Raw genomic sequence first — 20,398 nt, forward strand, 5'->3', positions numbered from 1 at the left:
CTCTTTGTTTAGAACCACCATGAAGGACAAGCAGGCAACCTGTTTTCTGTAAAGGCTTTGTAACCTCCAGATACTGGATAAGACTACAGAGAGATTTCAAGACTTTCAAAAAGAGCTTAAAGACATGGCTCTTTAGAGAAGCCTTTCCACAAAGAGAGCGAGAGAGAATAAAACGCTGAAAGCTGTACACAAAATCTTCATACAGCACTAGCACATTATATGTATGTATGTCATGGTCTGTCGTTTGCACCTTATATGTATGTATGTCATGGTCTGTCTTTTGCACCTTTTAAATTAAATGTATATTTTAACAGTCTTTATCTTAATCATCACTAAACTTAGCCATTACTATGAAACGATGTCACCGAGATCATGAGGCACCTCCTTTCTAATAGGAACATTTGCGTATACATTGTACTATATGTGCCTATATGTGAACCATTGTGACGGTATTCTACTAAACGACGGTATAGAAAAGATTTTAAATAAATAAATGATCTCTTCACATCCAAGGGTTGCAACAGATTATACTCCCCTACATCTCTCTCTGTTCAGATAGCAGGGAGATAGACTGAGTCAAGTGAAATTCAGTGACCATCTTCACCGGACCAAGGCACTCATTTGAGGGACCACAGAAATCACCTCAGGAATTCTTAACTGTGGGAGGGATCTTTTGATATCACTGGAGAGCAGGGTGAATGTAATATCCTTAGTTCTTTTTCAAAATGAAGCAATCCCCAGTAGGGAGATGCACATCCTCCATCTACTGGAGGATGAGAATACTGACAGGGGTATATGTACTGTGATGTCAGTTTGCTGCTCCATCTGCTGGTAGAAGTATAACACCCACTTGTGATGATTGAACTGCCTGAGTGCAGAGGAAGCTTTTTTTGGTTGTTGCTGCCCCTAGATTCTGGAATTCTTTTCCAGGATTATTGTTTAGAAAAGGTCAAGGCACAGCCATTCATTTCTGTTTGGCAAAATCTAAGAGCACAGTATCTGGATGTGATATGGAAGCAATTATTTTAATAGTGAGAAGAAAATGATCAAGCAGGTAGTAAGGATTTTTTTAAATTTTGGTTTTTTTTTTTTTAATTTAGGACTTAAATTAGTTTGGCTTTTATTATTTTAGTTTGTTGTAAATCACTACAAGAATATAAAAAAAAAAAAGTTATATTGTAGATTGTATATCTGTTTTTACCTACAGATATCTACTAGCACCTATTTAGTGATTGTTTTCAGGGACATTCCTTCCACAGGATTTTTCCCTTTTCCTTCTACCTGCCATTTCCATACTTCTATCCAGCTACATATTTTTTCTTTTCACCATTCTGGTCATGGTTCTTAAACTAGCTGGCTTTCACTTGGCTGTTCCACTTTTGACCAGTATTAGAACTGCTGCTCCTTTATCCTGGTCTGATCAGTTGAACTGAGCTGCTACTGTCTGGTCAAAAAAACCCAAAAGCAAACACACGACACCAAAATTGAGCTACTGCTTTTGCTCTGACTAGTAGACAAGGTTGATTCTCCCTACTCCTATATCAGTTCTTCATTCAGCTGATCCCTAACTCCTCCTCAGCAATGGACAAACATTTTTCAAAATGGAACAGGCATCAGTTGAAGGGAAGGACCACATTTTCAGAACCATTGTTGGAGAGTGACTGGATTTTTAGCACTCAACATGATAAATGTTACCAAAAAAACAAAAAAAACTGCAAAGCAAAAATTTTCAAATCATAAGTATTTTATTCAGCTCATGCACTCTTTTTCCATGTGCAACTTGATATATTTATCTAGAGGATTAATATTAACATGAAGTATGCTGTGGAAATATGCAGAACAATGAATTTTACATAAACAAATTACACTGCAAAAGTATTTGCACAAAAATCAGAATAAAAGCACATCAAATTCTTGCTCTAAAAAAAATATTGCACATACTACTGAAGTTATTGACTTTCACACAGAAGATGAGGTATTAGTCAAAAGTTTCAAATGAATCAGGACTTTGGGTACAGACATAAGAAAAAAGTGGAAACAGTTAAAAGTTATGCTGGCCAGTCAAATAGCCTCTCCCCCTCCCATAATTTAAACTGTCTTTAGTCCTGCAGCCACCAACCAAGTGACAGATCATAGCTTCTCTTGGATAGTCGCAGTTCAAAAGGACTGGCAACACGGAAATCCTAAAATTGAATCTTTTGATGCAGCATTTGGGTGACAATTGGTTGTTTTGTATGTCCTAACCACGAGGAGAAGCCGAGAGGGACAGAGACACGCTGCAGTCAGTTTTCAGTTTGTTTGGGGAGGGGAGGGTACGGCGGCTTTGGTCTTGAATCACTTAGTTTTAAAGCATTTGAGCCCAACGTGGCACTTTTTGATTCTTTAAAAACTCTGGTCTTGCAACAAGTTTGCAGGACCTGTTTAACCATCTGAAAAATTTGCCAGAAAAATGAAATGGAATGATATTACATTTAAGTTTAGTAAACTAAAGTAATATGACAATTTAAAAAGGGAAGAACAAATCAGATACCAATTCTCCTTAAGATTTAATGAAGCCCCAAAGATACTTTGGTACTTCCCCTTTAAATAAATCCTAAACCTGTGAACTTTAAGCTCAAAAAAGTAAACAATTAATTTGCAGGATCTATCTCTCACAAAGTTTTAATTCCTGTATTTTACAAGTTAGTCTATGAAGGAATATAAATCTTTAGTAAAGCTAAGCAGTAATATTTTAAGTCTTCGCTGCCCCACCTTTGAATTTTCAGGACAAAATCACCGCCAGGATTCCCTACTATACCCAAGCTCTGTAAAGGAAATACAAGCCTTGAATCATACTAAGGAAAATATTGTCTATTTCAAATACTGGAAAATGTAATCCCCGATGTTACCCTCACAGCACCTAAGAGTAAGAGGGAGAATGAGTGCATTGAGTACAATAGAATTCTGAGGCAGGATCTAGGAAGACTGTACTCGTTATACATAGTGCCACATATTTCAAATGAGGATTCTTGGGCTAAGAGGAGAACCTTATCTACTTTTGCTAGATTGCTTACAAAACTGCAGTCACTGGCATGCTACTACAAATAAATCTTCCTAGTCTTACTAGAAGATACATGAATTTCATAGGAGATTAAAGTAGAATCAAAACCACCAACTTTGCAGAAGAATATTTTGTACAACAGCTTTTCTAAAGTGTTTAAAATTTAAAAAAAAACACAAAAAACACAAAATGACTTTAGGTTTTATGAAAGACAGCAGCTTTGAGAACAAATTACTAGGCCACATGTATTAATGAGTTTTCACATTGTGTGTCTAGGGCAAACACACAAAGCTCATCTGGTCCGAGTACTAAACCATTAAACTACGTTCTAGACAAATACTAGTGTAGGAACCTTAAACTGGTAGAATTAAGCTTTGATTTCTGGTATATAACTTAAGGCAAAAAAGTCACACTATTCTATTCTAAGCTACCTTCGAAAGAGGCTAGGCCAAAATAAATAAAAAAAAAAAAGGCTAAGCTTTATAGAGAAACATTCCTGTGTATGGTCTGAGAGCATTCAAATGTTATAAAATTCAGTGTAACTAGAGATTCTAAATGCCTTTCCTCAGTCCTTTCAATCTTTTTAATCACTGAAACTTGAAGGAAAAAAACAAACAAAAAAAACCCCACACTGCAATACTTATATAAGCAACATGACTTAGTAATTACAAAATGTTCAATCTACTACTGCATTTTTTGGTCTCCAGTACAGTTATGCTGATATGGCACACTTCACAGCCAATTCCTTTAAAATACTCACTTCTAAGCAAGTTTTACACAGAATATTTTCTTTTACATGACCAGGGTATAGAGAAATCACCTTGTATTGAGGGAAGTGTACAGGCATATTTTCTCTAAACTGAAATTAAAGCCAAAAAGAACTGCATACTGATAATAGCAAAGTTATGTGATAAATGCTGTAGGCCATGTATTCCTGAAACATACAGTATAATCTATTAAATTAGAGTATCCAATGAAGAAAACCAATTTTGTGTTTTTGGCTGGAAAAGAGCTGCATTTTGCCTTTTGAACATGCAAGAATTTAAAAGTTACTCGGAGAACATATGTCCTCACTCCAACTTAAAAAAAAAAAAAAAAAAAAAGGCAGAAATTGGATTTGCACTTCAGTGTACTTACAAGTGCAAGAAAAATAGTGGAAACTATTGTAAAGAACAAAAATCACAGAACACAAACTTGGGACTGAGCCAGCATGGATTTACCGATGGGAAATCTTGCCTCACAAAATGCACTACTTTTTTTTGAAGAGGTTAAACAAGTGGATTAAGGTGAACCGGTAGATGTAGTGGATTTGGGCTTTCAGAAGGCATTTGACTAAGTTACTCATGAGAGGCTTCTATAAAAATTAAAGTCATGAGACAAGCGGTGATTTGTGGATTGCAATCCACAAAAGGACAGGAGAAAGGAAACAGCATTATTAAATGGTCAGTTTTCTCAGTGGAAAAAGGCAAATGGTGGCATGCCTCAGGGATCTGTATTGGACCGGTGCTTTCCTAGAAAGGGGTATGACAAGTGAGGTGATCAAATTTGCAGATGACAAAATTAAAAGTAGTTAAATCACATGCAGATTGTTATAAGTTGCAAGCAGACCTTGCAAAATTGGGCATCCAAATGGCAGATGAAATTTAATGAGGACGAGTTCAAGGTGGTGCATATAAGGAAAGATAGCATCATGTAACTGCTGCATGGGTTAGGTTTCATGTTAGAAGTTACCACCCAGGAAAAAGATCTGGGCATCAGAGTAGTCTGCTCAGTGTGCTGTGGCAGTCAAAAAATTCCTGTTTGCTTTATTAGGAAGGGAATTGTGAATAAAACAGAGAATGTTATAATGCTTCTATCAGCCCATGGTGAGACCGCACCTTGAACATTGCAATTCTAGCCAATGCATCTCAGAAGAGAAGGACCCAAATGATAAAGGAGATGGAACAGCTCCCCTATGAAGAAAGGCTTAAGTTAGCTGTCTCTTGTCCAAGCTGAACAGATAAATGTGAATCTGTTATTCCTTCACATAATAGAAGGATTAGGGGGAACTCCATGAAGTTAGCAGGTAGCATATTTAAAACAAGTCAAATAAAGTTCTCACAATGCAGTTAAGCTACAATTTGTTGCTGGAGAATATTAGGGCAGTTAGTGTAACTGGGTTTAAAAACTTTATGGACATCTTATCCAGGAACTTATTAATCAAGTTGACATAGGGAATAGCCACTGCTATTAACATGGAATCTAATGTTTTGGGTACTTGCCAGGTACTTCTAACCTAGATTGGCCACTGTTGGAAACAGAATGCTTGGCAACATGTTATGTTCTTATCTACAAGTGTTAAATTTGAGTAGCAAACTGTTCTACCTATCTCCGGAAAGTCAAATTTTGCCCTTTAAATTTACCCTTGTCTAAATAGCAGTGTACAGAAAATATTACCAAAAATCCAGTGCAAAGATCTTCCATTCTGGGAAAAACAAACCGAATAAGACAATGACTGGGACATTATATAAATCAGTTCGACAGATAGCTGAAGAACAGCACAGTGTAGTACATGAACTTGAGGACAGAAATCAATATTTTATCTACTGCCCTTAAATAGTAGATGCCACATATTAAATATTATAGTTACTTTTCTTTATGGTAGATTGTAATTAAGAAACCTGAGTATTTATATAAGGGATTACATTTTTCCAAGCTTCTCTTATATAAAACTGCAAAGCAAGCTGGCAATCTTTTATATACAGATAGTACAAAAGGAAAGTTCAAAATACAGCTATTCTGCAGCTCTATTCCTCAGTGTTGAGCCTTTTAATCTGATCCAAAAAAAACAAACAAGTAACATGTTATTGTAATTAAAAGGTGTTTTCATAAATAGCACCCACCTTTATTAGTTCATAGTGAATTTCAAAAAGCTTCTTGATGTTTTACTTCTAGGAAGCCAAGTTTTCTAGCCCAGAGAACATAGTACATAATTACTAAGTCACTTTCCATTGCTGTATGTTCTTACATTAATAGAAATTACTTCCAACACACAATTTTTAAATAACAAAAGTTCATAATTTTTCAAACAGACAAAAAGCAAGCTTTTATTTGTTTACATGTGCACAAACCCAACATTGAAACCCAGCCTGTAAAGTAGTTTACTGTCCTGAACAGTCTGTGTAGGTAGTGACCATGTTTCCTCTGCGCTGAGTTACAGTCCTACAATGCTTGCTAGACCCATGGAATCTGTTTTCAGTTCGCACTGTGTGTCTGTGGGTATTGTCAAAGCCACTGAATGAGAACATTTTTTCCATGTCTTCAAACATATCATCAAACAGTCCGCCACCAAAAGAGAATTCCTGGAAGTGACGCCTTTGCCGGTTATGGGCCTCCTGGTGACTACGGAAATGATTTTCAAAATGCTTCTTAGAATGAGTATTTTGGTTTTCACCAAAAAAGTTAAAGTCCTTAAATAGATCATCAAAGTTGAAGTTAAAGGACTGATGAAATGGGTTTCCAGGACCACCTCTTCTTCCACCTGCATTCGTAAAAGCCTCATGGCCCACCTGGTCATATTCTCTTCTTTTATTCTCATCCGAAAGGATTTCATAAGCTGCAGAACCACAAAATAGTTTTAAAATGTTACAGTATTGGTACTTATTTCTTAATAAACAAACACCACCACATCACCAACAACAACTAGTACACCATGTCCTGAAACATGAAGTACTGATTTCAATGTGAAGCTACTCCTCAGTATAAAACAAAAAAAGCTTTTCTAGTAGTATGCCTCAAACATTACTGTTTTTATATATTCAAAAGTATCCTAAAAATATTGGATTCATGTTTCTCAGCTCACTCATTTATCTCCTGCCATTTACTATGTTCTGAACTTATTCTTCCTTCTCCTAGACATTTGAAAACCATTAAGTCCGCATATATTTATGAATATGGCTATAAAAAAAACCAGAGTACCAGTTCACCTAAAATATGACTATGTCCAGGCAAGGAACTAGTAGTTAGGAAGAGGAGAAGCTGGGCCCAGATCAGAGAAACTATGTTTAGAGTCTGAGGGGAAGAAGCCAGGCAGACAGCAACTTCCAACAGGCAAAAAAAAAAAAAAAGAGCCACCAGTGGGGAAAGCCCCTGCCACTGAAGAGGAGAGGCTGGAAGAAAGGCTGGAGAAAGCAAAACGAACAAGCAAAAGAAAGTTAGCTTACTGTAAACTGTTTTTGCTGACAGTAAGATGAAGTCATCTGTCAGAACCAAATGGATTTCTCCCCTAGCTAGTAGGGCTTTTGCTCTGAGCATGTGCAGAAATTCCTGCTTAAGCGTTGCCTCATGAGCCCCCCCTCAGTCAATTAAGTATCCAAGTCTAACTAGGTATTTCATTTTCCAGGAGACTGACATGTATTTAGTACAGCTAAATAAGATGTGGGAGGGAGGTTCTGGAAGCCAAAATTTAGGCAGAACGCTGCAAACCAGACCCTCCAGGGTAACATTCTCTGAAATGCTCCCTGTTCCACGCATAGGTCCCCAGATGCAGGCAGAGCTCCGGAGTCTCAATGCGTGGATGCGATGATGGTGCAAAGAAGAGGAATTCAGTTTTGTAAGGAACTGGGGAACCTTTTGGGGAAGCAAGGGGGAGTCTTTTCTGAAGGGATGGGCTCCACCTTAATCAGGGTGGAACCAGACTGCTGGTGCTAACCTGTAGTTGAAAAGCTGCGTCGCTCAGCTGTTGAAGAATTAGGTTAAATTATTGCTTTAAGAAAACTGCCTCATGTTGACTAGTAACTGGAATAAAAAGGCCTGAAGAGGGAAAAATGTTATTGTCAGCCCAAGGCTGGGAACGACATAAGAATGCAGAGTGAATTCCTGATAAGAAAGGTGCCAAGAAAGTTACAAGAGACAAAGGAAGTACTAAGTAAGCAGAATGTGTGATGTTTGAGAGGCGCATGAAGGAAAATTACGAGCAAACATAGGGGGATGAGCGAGGGGAGGGGTAAGCATATGCGAGCCATGTTTTACAGAGTATAAAAATAAAAGGAAAAAATTTAACACATTGAGTAAACTGGCGTTGCTCACAAAGCAGTATATTCTGTAAGATGGGCTCCTTTACTCCCTTAAGGAAACAATCTGATTCCTTATCGTTTCCTCTATTTTAATTTTGTATGCATGCATGAAATAAACAAATACTGCCATTTCTTATAAGATCTCCAAGCTACTTAATAAATGTTATGTTTTGAAACTGACAAGTCTATTTCATCACTGGTATCTCTGGGGAGGAAACCAGGCGGGGTAAGTTTCAAGGTTTTTACCATTATGCATGGTTCGGAGGGAGGTATCTTCAAAGGATACTAAATGATGCATTAGAATTAGAGCATCCAAACAGTAAGGTTCCAATAAGAAAAGTAGTCCAAGTGCCTGTAACTAAAAACTCACCTGAACTAAAAAATTCCAATTTATCCCTTTCAATTAAAAAGCAGAATGAAAATACAAATAAAACACACTTTGCCATGTTTGTATGCTAATGCCAGAAGTCTAAGAAGATGGGATAATTAGAATGTATAGCAGTGAATGACAGACTTAACTGGCATCTCAGAGACATGGTGGAAGGAGGATAACCAATGGAACACTGCCATACCGGGGAACAAATTATATTGCAATGAGAGTAGCACCTGGGAGACAGGATGGTGCTTTATGTCCGGGTTGGCAGAGAGTCCAACAGGATAAAGATCCTGCATGAGACTAAATGCACAATCAAATCTTTATGGGTAGAAATCCCTTGTGTTGGGGAAGAGTATAGTGATAGGAGTATACTACCGTCCACCTGGCCAAGATGGTGAGACAGACAGTAAAGTGCTAAGAGAAATTAGGGAAGCTAACCAAATTGGTAGTGCAGTAATGGAGAAATTACTTTCCCGATAATTTTGTTTTCCTTACTGTAGACAGATGGACTCAGGACCAATGGGTTTAGTGTGCTCCTGATAGCAGCTGGAGACGGAATAAGATTTCAATCTGATGTCAGCCCTAGTACATATACCCCTGGCAGGAGCTCTGCTCTTCAGTATTCTCTTCAAAAAGCTATTGTGGATATATGTGTGACTGAATAACTTGGTTAACGTGATTAACGAACTGGTTGATGTGGTTATAGCTGGAGATCGCCAGTGCACTCAACTGAGAAACGCCGACACCCGGAAGATATGGGTGTCTTAGAGGGAAGCTTGGCTTACCAGTGTTTGTCTTGCTCTTCGGGATTGTCACTCGAGGTTTCCGTGTTTGTCAGCAGCCGTGGGCAGGATGCTGAATCCATCTGTCTACACTAAGGAAAGTGAAATTATCAGGTACGTAATTTCTCCATTTCCTAGTGTGTAGCAGATGGATCAGGACCAATGGGATGTACAAAAGCTACTCCCGAACCGGGTGGGAGGTTGCCTGTGGCCCATTTATTACTGCCTTTGCGAATGCTGTGTCCTCCCGAGCCTAAACATCCAGGTGGTAGAACCTAGAGAAGGTGTGAATGGAGGTCCAAGTCGCCACCTGACAGATCTCGGCGGGTGACAGCATCTTGGTTTCTGCCCAGGATACTGCATGGGCTCTAGTGGAATGGGCCTCGACTTGAAGTAGAAGCTTGCCTGCCTCTACGTAGGCCGCCTTGATAACTTCTTTGATCCAGCGAGCTATGGTTGCCCGTGAGGCCGCTTCCCCTTGTTTCTTCCCGCTGTGAAGGACAAAATAGGTAGTCCGCCTTTTGTACGGATTCCGACCTTTCCAGGTATCAGACTAGGAGTCTGCCGACGTTAAGATGGCGAAGCGGCGAGATTCTTCAGAGTCCTTATGCTCGTCTGGCGATGGCAGAGATAGTTTGGTTTAGATGGACGTGAGAAACCACTTTTGGGAGGAAGAGGGGACCATGCGTAGCTGTATGGATCCCGGTGTGAACCTGAGGAACGGTTCAACAGGACAGTGCATGAAGCTCGGAGATGCGACGGGCCGAACAGACTGCCACTAGAAATGCAGTCTTCAATGTTAGCAGTAGGAGGGACAGACCACGGGTGGGTCTGAAGGAGGCTCCTGCTAGGAAGTCTAGGAATAGATTGAGATTCCATAAAGGTACCAGTCACTTCAGAGGTGGTCGGATCTGTTTGACCCCTTTCAGGAAGCGGGAGACATCCGGGTGAGAGGCTAGGCTGCTGCCCTCCACCTTGGCTCTGTAGCAGGCCAACTCTGCCACCTGCACCTTGATGGAGTTGAGACAACCCCTTCTGTACGTCGTTCTACAAGAATTCCAGAATCGTGGGAATTTTGACTGTCCGCGGGAAGATGTCGCATTCTTCACACCAGGCACCGAATATTCTCCATATTCGTATGTAGGTTAGAGATGTGGAAAACTTGCGTGCTCGGAGGGGAGTATCAATCACTGCCCCCAAGTATCTGCTCTTCTTCAGGTGTGTCCTCTCAATGGCCAGAGCATAAGAAAGAATAGAGTTGGGTCTTTGTGGAGGATCAGGATTTGTTGGAGCAGATCCCGGTGTGGAGGGAGAGGGCTTCCTGTCAGTAGTCTTCGCATGTCTGCGTACCACGGCCTTCTTGGCCAGTCCAGGACCACTAGAAGTACTTGTCCCCTATGGTGTTCTCTCTTGCGGATGATCCCGCCCAGCAGCAGCCACAGAGGGAAGGCGTATAGCAGGATTTCCTGTGGCCAGGCCTGGGTTAGGGCATCAATCCCTTGGGATTGTGAGTCCCGTCTGCAACTGAAGAAGTTGGGAACTTGGGCATTGTACCGGGTTGCCAGAAGGTCCATGGCTGGTGTTCCCCAGCGGTTTACTATCAACTGGGTCTAGATTATCTCTGCTGAGGTAATCCGCAGTGACGTTGTCTTTTCTCGCGATGTGGGCGGCTGAGATCTCTTGTAGGTTTGATTCCGCCCACGCCATGGGGGGGGGGGGGGGGGGGGTCTATTTCCAGGGACACCTGTTGGCTTCTGGTTCCTCCCTGGCAGCTGATGTAGGCAACTGTTGTGGCGTTGTCCAACATGACTGACCGATTCACCCCGGAGTCTGTGACTGAACCATAGGCAGGCTAGCCCGACTGCACGTGCTTCTAGTTGATGTTCAATCCCACCTCTTCCTTGTCCCATTGCCCCTGGGCGGTCAGTTCCTGGCAGTGGGCTCCCCAGTCTTGTAGGCTTGCATCCGTGGTGAGCAGGATTCAGGTCAGCAGGGATAGCCTTACTCCCTTGCTCTGATGTTCTTCCTGTAACCACCATTGTAGCTGGGTTCGAACCTCCTCCGGGAGCTGGATGCGAACAGAATAATTGTGTAACATCGGATTCCATTGTGACAGAAGGGAATGCTGTGGGGGGGGGGGGGGGGGAAGAGGGGTGTTGCATGTGAGCTCTTGCCCATGGAACCACTTCCAGTGTGGATGTCATGAGACTGAGGACTTGAGGTAGTCCCAACACCTTGGGGCAAAGACTGCTTAACAGGTTTCACAATTGGTTCATCAGTTTTGTTCTCCTTGGAGGAGTTTGAATGACCTTGTCTTGTCTGGTGTTGAACCGGATTCCCAGGTATTCCAGAGATTGGGAGGGCTGCAGGCAGATCTTGTGTGTGACCACCCACCCGAAGTTCTGCAGTAGAATTTTGACTCTGGTGGTTGCCTGATGACTTTCCTCTGGGGATTTTGCCCTGATCAGCCAATCGTCTAGATATGGGTATACGAGGATTCCTTCTTTCCTCAGTGTCGCCGCCACTACAACCATGATTTTGGTGAATGTTTGGGGTGCTGTGGCTAGCTCAAAGGGTAGTGCCTGGAACTCGTAGTGGTGTCCAGGATCGCGAAGCGTAGAAAACGCTGATGCTCGTGATGGACTGGGATGTGCAAATAGGCCTCTGACAGATCCAGGGATGTGAGAAATTCTCCAGGCTATATCACCCTTATGACAGAGCGTAGGGTTTACATGTGAAAGCGAGGTACCCTCAGGTGGCCGTTGATGGACTTTAGGTCCAGGATGAGCCAGAACGTACCCTCTTTTTTGGGAACGATAAAATAGATGGAAGAGTGCCCAGTATTTTGTTAATGCGTGGGCACCAGCATTATGACCTTTAAGTTGAGCAATTTGGTCGGTGTGGTTTCCACTGCTGTCCTCTTGGAAGGGTCGCGGCAGGGAGATTTCACAAACTTGTCCGGAGGAATGTTGTAGAAGTCCAGCTAATATCCCTCTCGAATGATGGTTAGGACCCACTTGTCCAAAGTTTGGCCCATCTTTGGTAGAATAGGGCAAGTCTGCCCCATATTGCTTCTTTCTGTCAATGGTCGGCTGATCTTCATTGCGGGGTGCGGCTGGGGCCTGGACCTGTGCCGGTTTCCCTTTTGCTGTGTTTGTTCCTGCGGGATGAGATGCTTGATATGTACTTTTGTACGGATTGAAGGGCTGTGATCCCCTGCCCTTAGACATTCGGGGGGGGGGGGGGGGGGGGGGGGGAGGTGCTGGCTTCTCTTGTTGTCTTCCGGTAGACGCGGTACTGGGCATTCGCCCCATTTGTCGGCTAACTTATCCAGTTCGCTTCTGAACAGGAGGGTTCCCTTAAAAAGCACTCTCGTGAGTCTCGTCTTGGACATCGCGTCAGCTGACCAGCTTCGGAGCCAGAGAGTTGTCTTCTGGATGCCACAACGGACGAAACGCCTCTGGCTGCGGCGCGCACCAGGTCAGAGGTCACATCCGTGAGTAATGATACCACTGGTTCTAGTGCTTAGACTGGTATGGTGGTGTTCCTGGTCTTTGATAAGCAGGCACGTGTCACCACGGCACAGCAGGCCGTGATCTGTAGTGACATAGCTGATACATCAAATGACTGTTTGAGGATGGATTCCAGATGTCTGTCCTGGGCATCCTTGAGTGCCACTCCTCCATCGACTGAGATGGTAGTGCGCTTTGAGACTGTGCAGACCCATGGCATCCACTTTGCGGAATACCATGAGATCTTTGTCAGCAGAATCCAGGGGTATAGGGCTGCTAGGGTCCGTCCTCCCTTGAACGTGGCCTCCGGAGCCTCCCATTCCAGGTCAGTCAGCTGTTGAACAGCTTGCACCAAAAGGAAATGGCGGGAGGCCTGACTAAGTACCTCTAAGAGGGAGTTAGTCTTCGGATACCCTGTGGCACTCTTACCTGGGATAGCGAGCTCTTTCAAGCTGTGCACCACGAGGTCTGAAAGTTAGTCTTTGGTGAAGAACCGCCTCATGGTTTGGGGTAAGGTTCCGTTCCTGGAGGGATTTCCCCTTCCTCCAGGGAGTCTTGATCCTCGGCAGAGGTGTCTGTGTCCCAAATGTTGGGGCTTTTGGGCAGGAGAGGCACTTCTGAGTTTAGAGGGTCCCGGGATGTTAGGGTCCTCTGGGGGGAAGACTGGTTGTGTCATTGTAGGCGCTGGTTGCATGTGGACAAAGGTATGTAGGCTTTTGAAGAATTCTACTCAGAAGATGCTGGCTCTAAATTGAGAGGCGCTGCGTCCTCCGGGGAGCCCCGTTTGAAGGAGGCTCCCACTGGGGATAGCAAGGTCCGGTGTACTGTCTGTGGATCCGGATCCCAGTACTGGCTGGGGAAGACCTTGACCTGGTTCACCCAGAACCTCCTCGCACTGTAGACACAGGGCCGTGGCCTCTTCGTGCTGCGCAGCTCTAATGTGGCATGCTGGGCAGAGGACTTGAGCCTTGAGTTTGTCCAGTGGTGCCATGGTTTGTGCCACGTAGGACTGCAGAAACCTCTGCTTTGTGCGTTCAAGTGTATGCCAGGAGACTTAGTTATGCGCTCCGGGTGTGCCGAAGTTGTGCGTGTAGGTCAAATGCGTGCGCCGCTGTGCACATGGGGTTTACTTATGCGCCCGGCACAGTTGAGAGTGTGGCCGTGGGCACAAGTGATTTTGTGTGCATGGCTTGAATCGGCAGACAGGGCAGCGATCGAAAATGGTGATGGCAACCACCTTGGAGGGTCTCCACGTGGGAGGTCCCTCACATCGGACTGGGGTCTAGCCTGGATAGGGCTGATCAATCTGGTAGCACTGACGCCGGCTGGCAATCTGTGCGGCTATTCGAGCCTCAGAGACCAGAGACTTTTAGGACGTTTTCTACCTTAGCTTGTCTCTGCATTTCCCTGCACTTTCACCGCCACGCTTGAAATTGCACCCACTGCCTCTCAGCTGCACCTGTTGCCGGGGGCTAAGTCCCTGCCAGGGATCGCAGAAATCACCTCAGGAATTCTCAACTGGGGGAGGGACCCGTAGGTATCACTGCAGGAGAGCGGGGCTCGTCTGTAGAGGTAAGATTTTTTTGGTTAGAATACTAATGCTGTGGAAACAAGTATAGAATCCAGAACTGCTATGGAGACGGAGAAATATTGAAGAGCAGAGCTTCCTGCAGGGATGTATATACTAGAGCTGTCAGATTGAAATATGACTGTCTCCAACCGCTATCAGGAGCGCACTTTACCCATTGGTCCTGAGTCCATCTGCTACACGCTAGGAAAAAAACAAGTTATTCTCAATAGTTTGTGATTAGTCAATCTTTCAGGAACAGGGAAGAACATGCATCCCCTGCTGACAGAGGGATGCAGCTACCATTCTATGGCAATAGGAAAAGGCTCTCAAAGCCACAGATAAGATAAACCTGAGTACCCTGTCCTGGTAGTGAGAAGAATCCACCTTGAAGTTAAGGTAGGACGAGTATGAGCATTTAGATTCGAGAGCACATATGCATTCCCAATTTTGTATGTAAGAGAAAAGCATATGGGAGGAAATACGTTTACAATTCCTAACAAAAGCAGATGTTTGTTCAAGGGCTTCAAATCCAGAAATAAGCCTCACTCCTTGAGAGTGTGAGTGTGTGTGTGAATTAGGAACATGGGGTATAGAAACCTCATCTAAGCAGGGAGGCAGCTGTTTTACCGTTGGTTGAAGCTGTTGCACTTCAGTGAGACCGAGTCAAGTGAGACTGATAGGGATAAAAAACTCAAGTAGTGTGGTGGGACGGCAGCTGGGAGAAATGCAAACAGCATCCAGACTCCATGGACCTAGAGCTCCTTGGCTATCTGATGCCTTATCTCAAAGATTTGGATCAGGAGTTGAGAGAATGGTTTAAAAAAAAAAAAAGTTGAAAGTTCATAGACTACACTGAGAAGGTAATGAATGCCTCCACCTTCAAAAGTAGTTGTGGGTAATAAGTCTCCTGTGGAGTGCAAGAAAAAAACAAAAAATAAAAACCCCTCAGGTTTTGACTAAGTACTAGGATAGTAATCTACACAGAACCCAGTGCATAGAGATACAGGTGGGAAATATGGCGTTTCAGAAGAATTCCTTGCCAAGAATGTCTAGAAGTCCTATTCAGGGTAGATCCAACAATGACTAGCTGATGCGGCAGCCAGATGACTGAACCCCGGATAATTTGAACTCTGCATTTGAGATATAGCTTTGTAACTATTAGAATGCCAGTTAGGTTATATCCACATTCTCATCAGTGAACAGTTCAGCTAAGAGAAGTCCATTTGGTGCTGCCAGACGAGATCACACACATGTAAAGGCTAAACCAACCTTGCTTGAAGAGTAAAAAAAAAAAAAAAAAGGCTAAAGAGAAATGTATTTCATGCTGTGGAACAAAATAAAACTAGCTTAGTGTCCCTTTTCTGCAAGTCTTATGATTTGATATTGCAAACAGCTTCTTGTTTTCAGGTGTAAATGTTGATTTGCACCTAGGATACAGTTAGTGAAACTGAAAGGCTCGATGTTTATGGGAATGAAGGAAGGAATGTCACAAGGTGGGATGGAAGAAAACCACCACTAGTTGCCTTTCCAAAATGGAGGCTTAAGGAATACATTGTCTTAGACTTAAGACAGTGGTCAGTGGGGCAAGCTATGGAATTAAAATATAAGTTGATGAATCAGTATACAATTGCATTGAGAGCTGTAGGCCTGACCCTTGATTGGCTCTGGGGTACAGTAATGTAAGAAGATTTAGGGAAATGCATTATCAAATGTATGTATGCTTACAAGGAAAAGTGAAATTAATATAAATGTCTGTGCTAGTATCAGGAATAGCAGCCTTACGATGTCATCTTGTCCTGTTTTTTCTTCTCACAATAAAAACAAAAGAGGAAGTTCTAATTTGATGTGAAATAATTCTTTTAAAGCCATTTTTCTTGTAAAAAGCTCCTGAAGGTAAGCTACTCTCCTGGAGGTGGCTACCAGGGGAAGGCTGCTGGTGGCTTTACAAAGGTGGATCCTTTTTCTTAACCGGAAATCCACAACACCAAAACAAAAACTATACTTATGTTTCTGAATATTAATACATAGTTTTTATTTAGCACAGACCATGCATTCAAACTCCAGAAATAAGTGCGTCATAACACTTAAGAGTAACTTGTGTTGGCAAAAGTGATAGCATTTCATCTCATCCTCTAGTCTGAAGATTTACAGACTGACAGCTCTTCAGCTAGGCTTGGAATTTCTTAATACATGTGCCTAGGTCCCACCTTGCACTCTTACCCTCTAGTCCCATCACTAGTTTGCTGGGAAGGAGACATCTCAGGAGGCAGCTTCTAAAATTTGATATATTGGTACTTGTGTGTGCAGCAAAATGTTTAATACTAAGTGCAAACTAGTCAGTGTTTCAATTGTCCAGATTTTCCAGACAGGGCTTATACTTTTCAATTTAAAGTAAAATACAAATTAATTTATATGTGAATTTTTTCAGTATTTTAACAATACAGATTGTGAGAAGGAAAACTGGCAACAATTTTAACTATCAATTCCCTCCATTTGCTTTTTCTCATTTGACAGAAGAACTCCAGATAAAATTCAACCTCACATTACTAACCAAATATCTATTCAGAAGCCAATGTGCTGTTTGATTCTTTTGTGCTCAGATTTCTTCAAAGAACTCCCAAAATTAAAAAATCCATCTTTTATTTATTTCAATGTTTATGGTTACAAAAGAAAACGAGTCAAACTTGTTGAAAAATATAGATGGGAAAGCTTAAAAATACCAAGCACCAGAAAATCAAAACCCCTACTTGCAAAACATTCAACTAGCCTATCATTATAGCATATATATCCCAAGATACAAAACTAATTAACAGGAACCCCACCCACATCTAGATCTGCCCAAGCTACATGACTTCATAAAGGTGCAACTCGGAATTTATGCTCAGTATGTAATTAATTTTAGAAGACAGTCAACCTAGTAGCTCATCCTTGGTGCATTTAATATCTCTAATACTAGGTGTTGCTGTTTACATTAACATACACCAAATAAAAATACAAAGCCTTACCTTCAGCAATTTCTTGAAATTTTGTTTTCTGCATCTGGACTTTTGTTTTTGTCCGGGTGATACTTCATGGCTAGTTTGTGAAAAGCTTTTTTGATCTGTCGTTCAGAGGCATTTTTTGGAACTCCCAAAATATCATAGTAACTCTTTTTAGCCAGAATTAATTCTGTTATCATTAAAATGCAAATGGCAAATGTGAAGACAGATTGAGTATATGCAGTTGCCATTGTTGACTATTCCTGAAAGAAAATAAATTATGGATAATTGATCACTAAAGTTACAATACACGAACATTTGCACACAAAGAAAAATAAAAACGGCAAACAAACATCTTCCTAATGCATATCTGAGATGTAGTAAGCAACTGAAACAACCGAACTATGGAGCTGATGTAATAAGACCTACAGCGAACCAGCACAGTTTAAGCTGGTGCCTCCACGTAATGTAAAAAAAAAAAAAAAAAAAAAATTATGCAAACATACACACAAATCCACTCACTCATGAAGAAATATGCGTACAGACATGTTAAGGCACTATGCAATAAGCAGCTGCATCCACACCAACGGTCTGCACATAACAGTGTGGCGAGCAACCAGGTCTCCCTTTTCAGCTAAATTATGACCCCGCAATAGACATGCATATATTTCTAATAACTTTGGGCTGCTGAAAACATAGCAACTATATTAATGGGTAATAATTCACTATGCATGGTAGCCTGCCAAACCTTCTGCAGCAGTCATCCTTTGGTAAAGGCGCAGGATGTACCACAGTATCAGGAACACCTAGGCACAACCAGAAATCTCCATAGTAATTAGACTATAGCTGCACAGACACACAACGACACCACACCAATGCAAGCAATGGAATAAAGTGGCCCCCCAAGTCACTGCTACTTAACTCATGCCTTGACCGTGGCGCTAAAAAACCCACACTAGCATTTCTATCTTCTGGCACAGCTCCCTGCATTGCCCGTGAATAATCGCTTCCTTTGCATGCCATTAGCATGCACTCGTGCCAAAAAAAAAAAAAAAAATGCAGGTCAGTAAGTGTTTTTCCCCTCTTGCACAAAACCATTGCATACCCATATAGGTATGTGCAGGAAAATGTGCAAACACACATGTAGCTGTGCACAAACCCATGGCAGCTTCAGTGCACATTACATTGGTCCCTTTGAGCCCTGTGTACTAAAATGGGTTAATACTAGTGTACATTTCTTGGCACACGTTAAAATCTGAACTAGCTATCAATATACTAAGCACAGGCACTGCATATTACCTTAGTGCATTGTTTTGCTTAGCTATTATATACTGTCGTTCCATCTATAGATCACAACAGTTTACAAAAGTAACATTCATAGCTATAAATCAAACAATGACTGGCTAGAGGTAATATTCATAAACAGGCATTACCTTCTATCAAGTGAAATGTTCTAATACATATTAATTAATGATTTAGGACATAAGGCAAGAAGTACAGGAAAGTAAACTGCTCACATGCTAATAATCCCCTCAGATTCTAATCCTTCCCTCCACATTCCCCTTCCCCTCACTGCCACAAGCCTCTGTAGACCTAATGGGAGTATAACTTCAAGAAGAGTAAAAAATATATTTAGCCCAAAACAAAGATATTATACCTACATGTTCAGCAATGTCTACCCCTAAACTACACAGCGCTAACTGTATCAGTGCATGCTTAAATAGTGAAAGAACTTGTAGTTCGTATTAAGGGGATCTTATGAAATTGTTCCCCAGGTTGACTGGAGATGCTGCAAAGACAGCATTCACAGCCACAGGAATATATGGGGGGGGGGGGGGGGCAATTTTAGAAAAATACATGAGGTGATGCAATCGGGTCTCAATCAGTTCCCGCCCAGTCCACACCAATAAAGGAGCGGACTAGGAAGTAACTTCCCTAACCCCCTAAACCTATCCTAGGGGAGATATGATAGAGGTGTTTAAAATCATGAGAGGTCTAGAACTGGTAGATGTGAATCCGTTATTTACTCTTTCGGATACTAGAAAGACTAGGGGGCACTCCATGAAGTTAGCATGGGGCACATTTAAAACTAATCGGAGAAAGTTCTTTTTTACTCAACGCACAATTAAACTCTGGAATTTGTTGCGAGGATGTGGTTAGTGCAGTTAGTATAGCTGTGTTTAAAAAAAGGATTGGATAAGTTCTTGTAGGAGAAGTCCATTACCTGCTATTAAGTTCACTTAGAGAATAGCCACTGCCATTAGCAATGGTAACATGGAATAGACTTAGTTTTTGGGTACTTGCCAGGTTCTTATGGCCTGGATTGGCCACTGTTGGAAACAGGATGCTGGGCTTGATGGACCCTTGGTCTGACCCAGTATGGCATTTTCTTATGTTCCCCAATTTTTTTTTTTTTTTATTTCAGTACTTACTGTTCCAGTCCGGAGGAAAAGTAAACTCCATGTCCCTGCCCCTTTTTTGAGGTCCGGCATTTCTGCACATATGGGGAGTTACACCTGTGGCCGGACCCTTTCAAAAATGCATGCAGTTCACATAGGACCCACCCCGTGTGTAACCACCCAATCGAAAATTTAGGCTTTATATAGTACATAAGTATAGTTTAAGTAACTGAAAATAGCATCTTGTGGAGGGTAGTCAGGGTATGCATAACAATAGTATTTTTGTGCATTTAAGAAATTCATTTTTATGCAATTGGGACAAGCTTTAGAATGTTACCATAGAAAAAAAAATCCCTTGAATTCAGCAACTAAACAGAAAACTGCCTAGAAGTGTTTGATCAGCCAAAATAGATATAATAGTACTTGTAAGTAAGTCTGAATACAGCAAACCATAAATATAACCAAACAACGAGTATAGCTGGAGGGCATGTAAAGATGGGAACAGGCCATAGACTATAATATAGAAGTAAAATATTTTATGCCATTCCATTCATATTTGTGGTGGGAGGATACAAATAATGAATACAATGAGAGCTCCTTAATCTCCACTTTAGTGAGATTATACAAGGCACACAATGTTCCTTTCTTATTTTAAGTATTCACTTTACTACTATATAGAAACTATTT

General features: G+C 41.8%; 1 protein-coding gene across 1 annotated transcript; it reads right to left on the reverse strand.

Moving 5' to 3' along the window:
- Positions 1 to 1,724: 1,724 nt before the first annotated feature.
- On the reverse strand, positions 1,725 to 19,769 carry DNAJB9 (DnaJ heat shock protein family (Hsp40) member B9). The gene is given in 4 exon segments (XM_029615004.1): positions 1,725 to 6,635; positions 17,340 to 17,364; positions 17,366 to 17,575; positions 19,745 to 19,769. Coding segments are annotated over 3 exon segments (678 nt in total). The 5' UTR covers positions 17,564 to 17,575; positions 19,745 to 19,769; the 3' UTR covers positions 1,725 to 6,180.
- Positions 19,770 to 20,398: the final 629 nt, after the last annotated feature.

Source organism: Rhinatrema bivittatum, chromosome 9 (genome assembly GCF_901001135.1).
Source record: "Rhinatrema bivittatum chromosome 9, aRhiBiv1.1, whole genome shotgun sequence".
Taxonomy (NCBI): Eukaryota; Metazoa; Chordata; class Amphibia; order Gymnophiona; family Rhinatrematidae; genus Rhinatrema; species Rhinatrema bivittatum.